The sequence below is a fragment of the Oncorhynchus mykiss genome, chromosome 13, assembly GCF_057628025.1.
Source record: "Oncorhynchus mykiss isolate SJ-2025 chromosome 13, ASM5762802v1, whole genome shotgun sequence".
Lineage (NCBI taxonomy): Eukaryota > Metazoa > Chordata > Actinopteri > Salmoniformes > Salmonidae > Oncorhynchus > Oncorhynchus mykiss.
The window spans coordinates 15,166,014-15,180,737 of NC_143034.1; the positions used below are offsets into that span (position 1 = coordinate 15,166,014).

General features: G+C 46.0%; 1 protein-coding gene across 8 annotated transcripts; it reads left to right on the forward strand.

The window, feature by feature from the left end:
* The first annotated feature begins 132 nt into the window (after positions 1-132).
* cant1b (calcium activated nucleotidase 1b) lies at positions 133-14,711 on the forward strand. Of its 8 annotated transcripts, none has more exons than XM_090195381.1 (6): positions 133-698; positions 7,557-8,071; positions 9,698-9,824; positions 12,927-13,067; positions 13,152-13,355; positions 13,623-14,711. In XM_090195381.1, exons 1-6 carry the CDS (start codon positions 341-343, stop codon positions 13,991-13,993), a joined length of 1,716 nt encoding a protein of 571 aa, XP_090051507.1. In that variant the 5' UTR covers positions 133-340; the 3' UTR covers positions 13,994-14,711. The 8 variants fall into 8 exon arrangements, with proteins under 8 accessions (XP_090051507.1, XP_090051510.1, XP_090051515.1 ...); XM_090195384.1 differs by having other exon boundaries at positions 166-715; XM_090195385.1 differs by having other exon boundaries at positions 468-740.
* Positions 14,712-14,724: the final 13 nt, after the last annotated feature.

Here is a 14,724-nt window from a genome sequence, read left to right on the forward strand (position 1 = left end):
GTCAAAGCTTTCTTTTTGAGAAAATATTGGTGAGTTTCAGAGACAGGACTGTCAGGGAAAACTGATGGTTGCAACTGTGGTTGCAAGCGAAGTCGAGCCTTTTCATAACCCTCATATGAAGCGTTATAAATAGGACCATTGTTTTTGGGGAACATAAGGGATATTGTGTTCGACCAGCCTTCTGACACCCATTCACGAGAGAATATCGCGCTCTAGAGACAACGCGTTGTTCTAGAACGTTATTTTAATTCTACCGCGGCAGCAGTTCTATTCGTTTCGTTTTGAGTTTTTAGGGAAATATTATTTATCTCTGAGTCTGAACTGTACTGTACCCACTTGTATGGACTGTACAGGTTACCCGAGAAGGTCAGGGTCAATGTGTTCAACTCAGCGCGAAGGACAGAATATTTTAAGCAAACGCTGGGTCAAGCTACGCAGAAAGGAACGGACCAATCAGGACGCTCGTTGGGATGCGTCGGTCGGCGGCTCTGCGTCGTCATGCGCGGCAAGTTGGCAGAGTTTCCAGAGTTCATTCCGCTCGCGCCAGGGAAGCAGCGAGAAGGCGGAAGTCGAGCTGGCTGCCTCAACTCTCTTCCAGCGATGGAGCAGGGGGAGTAGGGACCGAGAACCACCGAAACACCGGATAACCTCCTCCAAACAGTCGCTACGGGGGGACGCGGAGACCTCCCTCTCACCCAGTGAGTACGGGTGTACGGTACGGTCTGTCTAAAGTATTCCCAGTGAGTACGGTCTGTCTAAAGTATACAAAGCCAGGCATAATAAAGTAACGGATAATTTCAACTGACATGCAGTCTGGAGGCGGATTTATCAATGCTATCCAATAAACTAGCCCCTAATGCTAAAGTTTGTTTTGCACAAGCTAGCTAGGAGCTTGCTAAAAGAGGAATATACTTTCCGAAACTATTTCCGACCTTCTCTGACTTTTTCCAGAGTTTCCATTGATTGACAGTCATCCAGCCTTTGACGTATCTCCTACATGTATCATAGCTAGACCTTGATCATGACTCTGTTCCGTTACACACAGGAGTAATTGGACGAAGGCGTCTACAGTGGAGGTTTGTTAATAATAAGAGCCCAGACGTTCGGTCTGAACATTAACACGCATCGCTTGCGTACGGTTTTGGAAGCATAACCTTATATAAGCGAGACATACTTTTCTCAAAACAAAAGTTTAAATTGAAACGCACATTTTTATAGGGTTAGGGTTGGTGTTCCCACAAGGTCATATCTCCATGTCACAGCTGTTTACGGAAGACAGACGGAAGAATGCGACATGCTAATTGGCTGTCTCGCATGCTCTGAGCACCTGTGTGTAACAGAAGGCCGACAGAAACATGTTGTCACTGAAAGATACTGTCAGCTGCGACTGTGATGAAGCCGGTTAAAACAGTGTACAGTAAGTGTATATCGTTTGTGTTTTGCATTTGGGAAATTATTTTGTGATATGAAAGTACGGGGCTTTATGTTTCTAGAACCGTATCGCAATTGAGAATCGATTGACGTTTAGATTGAGTATTTGCTGTTTTGGCTGCGGAGATGGTCTACCTCTGAAAATAGCATACGGTCCTTGGACCTTAAGGAGTGAAGGTATCAAAGCTAACTAGTAGCTAGATACGCATTTGATCAGTCTGCTAGTTTGACAGTCATTCGTTTTGCCCCAAGATTACTGGGGTGTAATCATTACACCGATTCCTATAGCAAAACGTTTAGTCTGCTGCAAAATGTTTTGCAACAGAAACCCTTTACTCCATAGAGATGGATGACTCATCTTTGTATCTGATGAGTTATAGTGTCTGTGACAGAATGAGCAGTGCCATTGAAGCTAAAGCTATCTCTATTTTAAAGTACATTAAAACTTCAATTAGTAGGGTATCCCGGGCATATATTTGCTTGACTGTTGACTGTTTTCGTGCTTGCAAGTTAGCCCTCAGTGACAATGTCCATGTTAACAGTTTATATCCACGATGAGTCCTCTATCAATCTATGGTTTACTCCAAATGGAAAACGCAAGCAAGAGTTTGTATTGGACAAATTTGGGTCGGTCCATTCCTGTTTAGTTCCTTTTTCTCTGTTTGCTTCCGTTTGGTTCTTAAACAGTTTCCATAATGAACACACCCCTTGTAGTCTGGCCTGATTTCTGGCTCCACCTCTCTTCCTGTCTTCGTGGCCATGATGTCTTGTTGAAGGGACCTAGGGGTGTATCAGGGGTGTCTGCTGGTTTTGTTATTTCCTTTCAATGTTTCCGATTAAAGACGTAGATGACCAGGTGATGGGAATCCATAACATGAGGACATGTATAGGGAGCAGACAGTTCAACATAGAGGGGTCATGCAGATAGGACATTGATCCTGCTTTGTAGTATATCTGCTGTAATCTAGGAAAACCAGTTTAAATGAACACAAACTGATTTGAGGCTAGTTTGATCTGATTTAGGACATTTTCATCTGGTTTTAGCTCACAATACTGTCATCAATATCCCATAGGTATCCCAAGCTGGGCACTAATAGCATCTGATTGATTTAGTGAAGGGGAGTCCAACTCATTCCATGGAGAAACCAGCCAGACACTGGGCCATCTCCTTTCACCTTGTGTCCAGTTAAGACCTGGACAACCAGGTGAGGGGAGTCCCTGACTAATCAATGGCCTTAATTGATCAATCAAATACAAGGGAGGAGCGAAAACCATCAGACACTCGGCCCTCCGTGGAATGAGTTTGACGTGTGCCCTACTTTTGACCTGGTAGTGCACTATATAGGGAGTAGGGTGCCATTTGAAACACAGACCTGTGTTATAACAGCCTATTAGCACATGGTGAAAAGTGATTAAATCACCATAAAACAGTGGTGGTTTTGCCTCTTCTGTGTTGTTTACTTATGGGTTAGCGCTTCGTTCTTTTGTACTCCAGTCAATCAAACATCGTTACCTCATTTACCTGTATTAGGTTACATCACCTGGCTGCTCACAGCTGGATCTGAGAGGGGAAGAGATCAATACACCTCACAGCTGGATCTGAGAGGGGACGAGATCAATACACCTCACAGCTGGTTTCTGTGGCAGCAGGTTTGGGTTTACATGCAGTGGTGATTTAATGAGTGACTGCCTGAGTGAGAGTGTATTTGTGTTAGAGAGGCACATGGTTTTGTTTGGTCTCTCCTGTGTTAGTCTCTTGTGGTCGGCAGTAAGTCCTCAGACTGGCTGATAACCTCATGATGATGCATCCTACTCTCCTTACCTACACAGCTAACCTGTTGACATATTTGTCTTTTTAAACCTTTTATTTAACTAGGCAAGTCAGTTAAGAATAAATTCTTATTTACAATGACGGCCAAACCCGGACGACGCTGGGCCAATGGTGCACCGCCCTATGGGACTCCCAATCACGGCCGGATGTGATACAGCCCGGAATAGAACTGTAGTGTCTATCTGTAGTGATGCGGTGCCTTAGACCGCTGCACCACTCAGGAGCCCTAACTGAAGTGGAACAGAACCAGTGTTTATGTAACAGATTTTCTTTCCAAAATGGTTCCCTATTCCCTACATAGTGCACTGCTTTTCAACCCTATGGCCCCTGGTCAAAAAAAGTGCCTGAAACAGGAAATATGGTGCCGTTTTGGACACAGTCTCTCCTAGACCAGAGGCAGATAGCATCTAGGGAGACGCCACTCCACGGTAGTTGGTTCCACTTACAGAGCAAATGTGTGTTTCCCTGGGTTCAAATACTATTTGAAATCATTTCAAATACACGATCTGGGCTTGATGGAGCTTGCCTGGCACAGTGCAACCAATAGAATAGTTGCAGGCGGTCAAACCCCACCCATCTGGAACTCCAACATGCTAGAGAGCAAACACTAAAAGTCTTTGAAAGATTTGAAATAGTATTTGAACCCTGGTGCGTATTCTACAGTATTGTAGTGTCTAGCCCTTGCTGCCTGTCTTGAAGCGTTGCGTGACTCAGTAGTACAAGTGAGTGGGTGCGTAACTGTGACAGAGGAACAACGGAACTAGTACCTACCTGTCCTCTACCTTTTTAAGTCTGTTGCCCATAGCAACCACAATGCAAGACTGGCAGAGAACATGTCATCTTGTCTGTAGCAGTACTGTACCACACAGACACAGAGCCCTCTCCAGTTTCAACTGGAAGGCACCTGTTCCCTCTCCTCCACCCAGCCATGACACCCTATTCCCTACATAGAGCCTCATGGGACCATGTCAACAGTCAGGTACCACACCTGTGTTCAGGTAGGGAGAAGTTGCCCCTAGATGCTGTTGTTGGATCCGTTTGGCATTTTCCCTACTTCTAGTTAAAGATAGGACTGGGGTAGGTGAAGCTGATCCTAGATCTGTACCTAGTGGTAAACTACACCCAGAAGCACTGGTAGCCCAGGGTCGAATTCATTAGTGCAAACGTGTTGCAACAGGAAATGTCATGCAAAGTAAACTGAGATTCTTTCCTATTGGATAAGTTCAGTTTCTGTCTGTTTTCTTTCATTTAGTGTCTAGTGAATACGACCCAGTCCTGGGGAGGCTTGTTCAGTCACTAGCTGGTTTAGTGAATACGACCCAGTCCTGGGGAGCCTTGTTCAGTCACTAGCTGGTTTAGTGTCTAGTGAATACGACCCAGTCCTGGGGAGCCTTGTTCAGTCACTAGCTGGTTTAGTGAATACGACCCAGTCCTGGGGAGCCTTGTCCAGTCACTAGCTGGTTTAGTGAATACGACCCAGTCCTGGGGAGCCTTGTCCAGTCACTAGCTGGTTTAGTGAATACGACCCAGTCCTGGGGAGCCTTGTTCAGTCACTAGCTGGTTTAGTGAATACGACCCAGTCCTGAGGAGCCTTGTTCAGTCACTAGCTGGTTTAGTGAATACGACCCAGTCCTGGGGAGCCTTGTTCAGTCACTAGCTGGTTTAGTGAATACGACCCAGTCCTGAGGAGCCTTGTTCAGTCACTAGCTGGTTTAGTGAATACGACCCAGTCCTGGGGAGCCTTGTCCAGTCACTAGCTGGTTTAGTGAATACGACCCAGTCCTGGGGAGCCTTGTTCAGTCACTAGCTGGTTTAGTGAATACGACCCAGTCCTGAGGAGCCTTGTTCAGTCACTAGCTGGTTTAGTGAATACGACCCAGTCCTGAGGAGCCTTGTTCAGTCACTAGCTGGTTTAGTGAATACGACCCAGTCCTGGGGAGCCTTGTTCAGTCACTAGCTGGTTTAGTGAATACGACCCAGTCCTGGGGAGCCTTGTCCAGTCACTAGCTGGTTTAGTGTCTAGTGAATACGACCCAGTCCTGGGGAACCTTGTTCAGTCACTAGCTGGTTTAGTGAATACGACCCAGTCCTGGGAAGCCTTGTTCAGTCACTAGCTGGTTTAGTGAATACGACCCAGTCCTGGGGAACCTTGTTCAGTCACTAGCTGGTTTAGTGTCTAGTGAATACGACCCAGTCCTGGGGAACCTTGTTCAGTCACTAGCTGGTTTAGTGAATACGACCCAGTCCTGGGGAGCCTTGTTCAGTCACTAGCTGGTTTAGTGTCTAGTGAATACGACCCAGTCCTGGGGAACCTTGTTCAGTCACTAGCTGGTTTAGTGTCTAGTGAATACGACCCAGTCCTGGGGAGCCTTGTTCAGTCACTAGCTGGTTTAGTGAATACGACCCAGTCCTGGGGAACCTTGTTCAGTCACTAGCTGGTTTAGTGAATACGACCCAGTCCTGGGGAACCTTGTTCAGTCACTAGCTGGTTTAGTGTCTAGTGAATACGACCCAGTCCTGGGGAACCTTGTTCAGTCACTAGCTGGTTTAGTGAATACGACCCAGTCCTGGGGAGCCTTGTTCAGTCACTAGCTGGTTTGCATCTAATTTGCTGACAGATCTTCATGCAAATATAAAAATATCTGCGTAAGTTAAACATTTGATCATTTTCCCCACAGTGGGGTTTCCTCCAAACAGACTTGTTGTGGTTAAAAGTCTGTGCTCGATGACTTGGTGAACAAAATGTACTTTTTTAACTTACATTTCTATTTGATACAACTTAAAGTTCAATGTGTTTCCCTCACATGTTCCCCTCCACGTGTTCTCTAGCCACAGCTGTCACATGCAGTGTGGGTAGGCTACCTACCATGCAGTGTGGGTAGGCTACCTACCATGCAGTGTGGGTAGGCTACCTACCATGCAGTGTGGGTAGGCTACCTACCATGCAGTGTGGGTAGGCCACCTACCATGCAGTGTGGGTAGGCCACCTATCATGCAGTGTGGGTAGGCCACCTACCATGCAGTGTGGGTAGGCCACCTACCATGCAGTGTGGGTAGGCCACCTACCATGCAGTGTGGGTAGGCCACCTACCATGCAGTGTGGGTAGGCCACCTACCATGCAGTGTGGGTAGGCTACCTACCATGCAGTGTGGGTAGGCTACCTACCATGCAGTGTGGGTAGGCTACCTACATTATGATGTTACTATGGACAAGAACAAGAGTTGTTTTATTAGTCAAGCAGCAGTGAAGCATCAATCATCACGTCACCAGAATCAAACCCTTGATATTTATTGAAAGGAGCATCAAGCTCATCACTGTGCACTTTCTCCCCACTGTGGAGTTCATTATAACTTGTTTCATCCGTAGCCTAATAAACTGCATGCTGTCCTGAGTGGTGGTGGGAGGACCACACACACACCATCTCATCACGTGACTCCATGTTTACTTCCATATGATGTATAATAAACCAATATTTGCTGATAAAGGCATTTCCACCACCATCTCTCGCATAATACATTTTACAGACACCAAAAGATCCACCATGTCGAACGAACAAATTATCTCTTGGAATTAATACAATTGTACAGAAGCGACCTGTTTCCATCTCAGCTGTCGTGATTTAATTTTTATAAGGGATGGCTTGACTGTGGGTTAAAACGTGGTTAGTGGATATTTTGACTAATTCACAGCACCAGGCTGCAGTATAACAATAAACAGTAGACAATATAATGAATGAACAACAATGAACAATGAAATTAACATTTGCCCTCTACCTTTTTCCAATTCTCTTTCCCCTTTTACCCCCTGTATCTCTGACTTCTCTCTCTCTGTCCATCTCTCTCTCTGTCCATCTCTCTCTCTGTCCATCTCTCTCTCTCTGTCCATCTCTCTCTCTCTCTGTCCATCTCTCTCTCTCTCTGTCCATCTCTCTCTCTCTCTGTCCATCTCTCTCTCTCTCTGTCCATCTCTCTCTCTCTCTGTCCATCTCTCTCTCTCTCTGTCCATCTCTCTCTCTCTCTGTCCATCTCTCTCTCTCTCTGTCCATCTCTCTTTCTCTCTGTCCATCTCTCTTTCTCTCTGTCCATCTCTCTTTCTCTCTGTCCATCTCTCTCTCTCTCTGTCCATCTCTCTCTCTCTCTGTCCATCTCTCTCTCTGTCCATCTCTCTTTCTCTCTGTCCATCTCTCTTTCTCTCTGTCCATCTCTCTTTCTCTCTGTCCATCTCTCTCTCTGTCAATCTCTCTTGCCCCTCTCTCTTTCTCTCTCACCCTCCCCTCTTTCCCCACCCTCCCAGCTCCCTCTCCCTCCCCCATGTCCATTATCTCAGGGTATAATTCAGAGCCGGAACGTGGTGGTGGTCCTGATGATTCCAGTTCCATGAATTCCCTGCGGATCTCCGTGCGAGGCCTTCCTGCCCTGGCCTTCATGGCCGGCGCCACCTCTGACCCCCGCTTCCGCCTAAAATGGAGGGCCATCACCGTGGCAACACTCCTTGCCCTCGCCCTGCTGTTCTACCTGCACCAGACGACGGGGGTCGGAACTGGCGGCAATGACGTCTTCGGCGTCTCCTCTGACCGCTTCCATCACCACGGTAACGGGGCGCAAAGCTGGTGGACGAACAATGACAATGAAATAAACAATAATGGTAACCGTCAACCGGTGGCTGCAGTGGGAAACAACGTCAACTGGAATAATAAACACTACAACGACACATATCCTCTCAGTCCCCCGGAGAGGATGGCGTCCGGGAGCATCCGGTACCGTATTGGGGTGATCGCAGACTTGGACACGGCCTCAATGAGCACCAAGGTATTTACATCATGCTTACAAACCCACATTTCAGCTTTATCCGTAATTAGGCTGTTCTTTATTTTTTTATTATTTTTCATTTATTACATTTTATATAATTTTTTAAAAATTATTTTTATTATAAATCTCCCCAATTTCGTGGTATCCAATTAGTAGTTAGTCTTGTCTCATCACGGCCTTAGACCACAGCTAGCAGTGTGATGCAGAGCCTTAGACCACAGCTAGCAGTGTGATACAGAGCCTTAGACCACAGCTAGCAGTGTGATGCAGAGCCTTAGACCACAGCTTGCAGAGCCTTAGACCACAGCTAGCAGAGCCTTAGACCACAGCTAGCAGAGCCTTAGACCACAGCTAGCAGAGCCTTAGACCACAGCTAGCAGAGCCTTAGACCACAGCTAGCAGAGCCTTAGACCACAGCTAGCAGAGCCTTAGACCACAGCTAGCAGTGTGATGCAGAGCCTTAGACCACAGCTAGCAGAGCCTTAGACCACAGCTAGCAGAGCCTTAGACCACAGCTAGCAGAGCCTTAGACCACAGCTAGCAGAGCCTTAGACCACAGCTAGCAGAGCCTTAGACCACAGCTAGCAGAGCCTTAGACCACAGCTAGCAGAGCCTTAGACCACAGCTAGCAGATCCTTAGACCACAGCTAGTAGAGCCTTAGACCACAGCTAGCAGAGCCTTAGACCACAGCTAGCAGAGCCGTAGACCACAGCTAGCAGAGCCGTAGACCACAGCTAGCAGAGCCTTAGACCACAGCTAGCAGAGCCTTAGACCACAGCTAGCAGAGCCTTAGACCACAGCTAGCAGAGCCTTAGACCACAGCTAGCAGAGCCTTAGACCACAGCTAGCAGAGCCTTAGACCACAGCTAGCAGAGCCGTAGACCACAGCTAGCAGAGCCTTAGACCACAGCTAGCAGTGTTATGCAGAGCCTTAGACCACAGCTAGCAGAGCCTTAGACCACAGCTAGCAGTGTGATACAGAGCCTTAGACCACAGCTAGCAGTGTGATACAGAGCCTTAGACCACAGCTAGCAGAGCCTTAGACCACAGCTAGCAGAGCCTTAGACCACAGCTAGCAGAGCCTTAGACCACAGCTAGCAGAGCCTTAGACCACAGCTAGCAGAGCCTTAGACCACAGCTAGCAGTGTGATACAGAGCCTTAGACCACAGCTAGCAGAGCCTTAGACCACAGCTAGCAGAGCCTTAGACCACAGCTAGCAGAGCCTTAGACCACAGCTAGCAGAGCCTTAGACCACAGCTCCACTCGGCTCCCATGTGTTTATGTTCTTTTATTCATCAGTTTGCTTTATTTCTTAGAACTGTTTTACTCTGAAGCGTGTGTTGATTTTAAGTTTACTCAATAGAAAATGTGATTAGCTACATCAGGGATTAATACTGTATTTCTTAATTTATCTTATTTTAGGAGTAGAGTAAACTATTGATCTTCTGTCCTGTAGGGTCAGACTTGGTTCAGCGTCATGCTAAAATAAACTATTGATCTTCTGTCCTGTAGGGTCAGACGTCGTTCAGCTACATGCTAAAATAAACTATTGATCTTCTGTCCTGTAGGGTCAGACGTGGTTCAGCTACATGCTAAAATAAACTATTGATCTCGTGTCCTGTAGGGTCAGACGTGGTTCAGCGTCATGCGGAGGGGCCACCTGGTGGTGTCTGAGAGTGGGGACAGAGTGGAGGTGGAGTGGGACGCAGACAGCCTGACCCTGGAGAGCCAACTGGCTGAGAAGGGACGAGGTGGTTTTAGTTACTGTGGTTCCATCTAAAATGGCAATCTCTTCCCTCTTTAGTGCACCACTTAGTAGTGCAGAAAACAGCGAATAGGGTGCCATTTGGGACTCGTGTTGTACCATTTATTCAAATGGCTTCAAAGCTTTTTTTTATATATCAGCATTTGTCCCAAACTGCTTTTAAAGCTGCAATATGTCACTTTTTGGGTCGACTTGACCAAATTCACATAGAAATGCGTGTTATAGATCTGTAGTTCTCATTGACAGCAAGTCTAAGAAGCAGTAGATCTGTCCTGTGTGCGCTATTTCTATGCTTCCTGTTCTTAAGTTTTAGATTCTCTAAGCTATACCTGCATTTTGTCACAACTACTAGAATTGTAGCAACCAGGAAATGGCGGAGTGATTTCTGCATAGTGCGTCTTTACAGTAACCCAGCCTAGACCCCAGAGACGAAGTAGAAGAGGAGAATGGTTTAAACCAGGGGTTCTCAGACCTCTCAGGGACCCCCAAGTCGTTCCATGTTTTTAATGTACTCCAGAGCTAGGACTGCTGATTCAACTTGTCAACTCATCATCAAACCGTCAGCTAGGGGAATCAGGTGAGCTAGTTCTACAATGGAATTGTGAAACGTCCGAGGTTCCACGAGGAGAGGTTTGAAAGCCACTGGTTTAAACCACTGTGTTGTGTTCTCTTTGCCTGGCTGTCAGACCACTCTGATTCTGCTCTCTTGCCAACTCCTTATGGAACTGTCTTGCTTTGTAAGGAGTGGCTAGAGGGCAGAGACGGACTGGCAGCCAGGCTAGTATCACATAACAGTAGTTGGAATGTGTTCTCCTTTCTTCTGTCGTATGAGAAGAATAAATCTCCAGAAAGTAGTCATACTCCAGGACTTATTCCACATTTTATTGTGTTACAGCCTGAATTCAACAGATTTATGTTTTTCCTCTCACCCATCTACACACAATACCCTGTAATGACAAAGTGAAAACATTTTATTGAAAATGAAATCCAGAAATATCTTATTTACATAAGTATTCACACCCTTGAGTGTTAGATGTGTTAGAATAATCTTTGGCAGCAGCGATTACAGCTGTGAGTCTTTCTGGTAAAGTTTCTAAGAGCTGTGCACAACTGGATTGTACAACTGGATTGTACAACTGGATTGTACAACTGGATTGTACAATCTTTGCTTTCTTCATTTTAAAATTCTTCAAGCTCTGTCAAATTGGTTGTTGATCATTGCTAGACAACCAAGTCTTGCCATCGATTTTCAAGTAGATTTAATTCAAAACTGTAACTCGGCCACTCAGGAACATTGACTGTCTTCTTGGTAAGCAACTCCAGTGTAGATTTGGCCTTGTGTTTTAAGTTATTGTCCTGCTGAAAGATGAATTAATCTGCCGGTGTCTGTTGGAAAGCAGACGGAACCAGGTTTTCCTCTAGGATGTTGCCTGTGCTTAGCTCTCTTCCATTTCTTGTTTATCCTGAAAAAGAACTCTGTCCTTAACCATTTACAAGCATACCCATAACATGATGCAGACACCACTATGCTTAAAAATATGTAGAGTGGTACTCTGTAATGTATTGGATGACAGAGTACCAAACATAACACTTTGTATTCAGGACAAAAAGTGAATTGCTTTGCCACAATTTTTAGCAGTATTACTTGTTTCGTGAATTGTTGCAAACAGGATGCATGTTTTGGAATATTTTTTATTCTGTACAGCCTTCCTTCTTTTCACTCTGTCCATTAGGTTAGTATTGTGGAGTAACCTCTGTCCATTAGGTTAGTATTGTGGAGTAACCTCTGTCCATTAGGTTAGTATTGTGGAGTAACCTCTGTCCATTAGGTTAGTATTGTGGAGTAACCTCTGTCCATTAGGTTAGTATTGTGGAGTAACCTCTGTCCATTAGGTTAGTATTGTGGAGTAACTACAATGTTGTTGATCCATCCTCAGTTTTCTTCTATCACAGCCGTTAAACTCTGTAACTGTTTTAAAGTCACCATTGGCCTCATTGTGAAATCCCTGAGCGGTTTCTTTCCTCTCCTTAGGAAGGATGTTAGGAAGGACGCCTTTATCTTTGTAGTGACTGGGTCTGTTGATACACCATCCAAAATGTAACTAATAACTTCACCATGCTCAAAGGGATATTCAATGTCTGCTTTTTATGTTGACCCATCTACCAATAGGTGCCCTTCTTTGTAAGGCATTGGAAAACCTCCCAGGTCTTTGGGGTTGAATACTTATTGACTCAAGACATTTCAGCTTAGCATTTTTAATTAATTAGTAAAAATGTCTAAAAACATTATTCCACTTTGACATTATGAGGTATTGTGTGTAGGTCAGTGACAAAACAATCTCAATTGAATCCATTTTAAATGCAGGCTGTAACACAACAACATGAGGAGGAAGTTAGAATTCAGGCTGTAACGCAACAACATATGGAGGAAGTTAGAATTCAGGCTGTACCACAACAACATGTGGAGGAAGTTAGAATTCAGGCCGTACCACAACCACATGAGGAGGAAGTTAGAATTCAGGCCGTACCACAACAACATGTGGAGGAAGTTGAAGAATTCAGGCTGTACCACAACAACATATGGAGGAAGTTAGAATTCAGGCTGTACCACAACAACATGAGGAGGATGTTGGAATTCAGGCTGTACCACAACAACATGTGGAGGAAGATAGAATTCAGGCTGTACCACAACAACATGTGGAGGAAGTTAGAATTCAGGCTGTACCACAACCACATGTGGAGGAAGTTAGAATTCAGGCTGTAACACAACAGCATGTGGAGGAAGTTAGAATTCAGGCTGTACCACAACAACATGAGGAAGAAGTTAGAATTCGGGCTGTACCACAACAACATGTGAAGGAAGTTAGAATTCAGGCTGTACCACAACAACATGTGGAGGAAGTTAGAATTCAGGCTGTAACAACAACATGTGGAGGAAGTTAGAATTCAGGCTGTAACAACAACATGTGGAGGAAGTTAAGGGGTGTGAATACTGATCATATTGACCGACTGATCATCATATTGACTGACTGATCATCGTATTGACTGAGTGATCATCGTATTGACTGAGTGATCGTTGTACCCCCAGGTATGGAGCTGTCGGAGCTAGTTGCGTTCAACGGTCACCTGTACAGTGTGGACGACCGTACAGGAGTTGTCTACAGGATAGAGGGGAACCAGGCGGTACCCTGGGTTATACTGACTGATGGAGACGGGTCTGTCTCAAAAGGTGTGTGTGTGGGGGGGGGTCTGGGTAAAGAGTGGATCACCAGGACCATACTGTAATAACCTCTAACCCTTGACCTCTGTGTAGGGTTCAAGGCGGAGTGGCTGGCGGTGAAGGATGAGTGCCTCTACGTGGGTGGTCTGGGTAAAGAGTGGACGACCACTACCGGAGAGTTCATCAACGACAACCCCCAATGGATCAAGGTGGTGGGTTACCGCGGCAACGTGCAACACGAGAACTGGGTACCGCGTTACAACGCCCTGCGCAGCGCAGCCGGGATTCAACCGCCAGGTGAGGGAGGGGGGGAGGAGTCTAATACACCCGTCTTTAATCCTCTTGGTTCCTGGAAGAATGTATGACACACCCTTTATTCTTTGTGTCACGCTAAACCTCTCTGTTCCTCTGAAGATGTCACTTTCTATTGTTTTTCTCCGAGGCGACCTGATGCACCAAGTCAGTTGTGTGGAAAAACACTCCCTCGATCATCTCACCATCTCTGTCAACTGGGTTAATCTCACACTTTCTCTCTCATGTATTTCTCTCTCTTTCTCCCTCCAGGTTACCTGATCCATGAGTCTGCAGCGTGGTCCGACCGCCTCCAGCGCTGGTTCTTCCTCCCCCGCCGCGCCAGCTCCGAACGCTACGATGAGGTCGCCGACGAGCACCGCGCCACCAACCTCCTCCTCTCCTGCCCCTCGGACTTCCGCGAAATCACCGTGGGGCACGCTGGACCCCTCCACCCAACGCACGGTTTCTCCTCGTTCAAGTTCGTACCTGACACCGACGATCAGATCGTACTAGCGTTGAAGTCGGAGGAGGATGCAGGGAAGATAGCGACGTACATCCTGGCGTTTACTTTAGACGGGAGGATGTTACTGCCAGAGACGAAGATAGGAGACCTGAAGTATGAAGGACTGGAGTTCATTTAAAATGGATGGGGAGGAAAGAGGAGGGATGGAGAGATCCTGAGGAGAGACTGGAGAGAGTGTTGGTTTTTAGAACTTACCAACATCACCTACCTGTGGCCTGACACACCTGTGAAGTAGTGTGATGAGGTAAGAGAACTCTGTTCCAGGAAGGGTTACGGTCATCACCAACAAGGTTGTCCAGAGAAACGACTAGTGTTTGGTGACAGACACCCTAAGATTCTTCACATGGGCAACTTCCTGGCCCCCCACCAAATGAGTCTGGGTAATGTAGTCCACTAAGTTTGGGTTTAAACAGACAGCCCAATTCTGATGTTTTTACCAATCACATCAGATCTGACTGGTCTAAATAATTGGCTGCATCTCTAAACGCAGCCTAAGAAGATCTATGGTTGAACAGTGGTCAAACGCTCACAGGGTTGTGTTCAGTAGGCACAAATCGGAAAGAAACATTTCAAAACTGAGCATTAATTACCTGAAGTTTTCCGTTATAATGTATTTATCTTTTTACGTTTGTGCCTCCTGAAGAGGACCCTTGTTAACACTAACTCACAAATGCAAAACTTGGATGACGTTGGGTTTGTCAACATTTGCCAGATGTTGAACAGACTACTGAATAAGATGCATGGTCTTCTTACACCAGCTGTCATGTTAATAACTTGTTTTCTCTCTTCCTTTTAAAACGGAACACCTCAGATTAAAATGTTCATTCTGGTTCAAAGAGTTGGTTGAAT

Coding starts and splice junctions, on each gene's coding strand:
- cant1b (XM_090195381.1), top strand. CDS start 341: ATGGACTGTACAGGTTACCCGAGAAGGTCAGGGTCAATGTGTTCAACT. Junction 8,072..9,697: donor CGGCCTCAATGAGCACCAAG/GTATTTACATCA, acceptor CGTGTCCTGTAG/GGTCAGACGTGGTTCAGCGT. Junction 13,068..13,151: donor AGACGGGTCTGTCTCAAAAG/GTGTGTGTGTGG, acceptor ACCTCTGTGTAG/GGTTCAAGGCGGAGTGGCTG.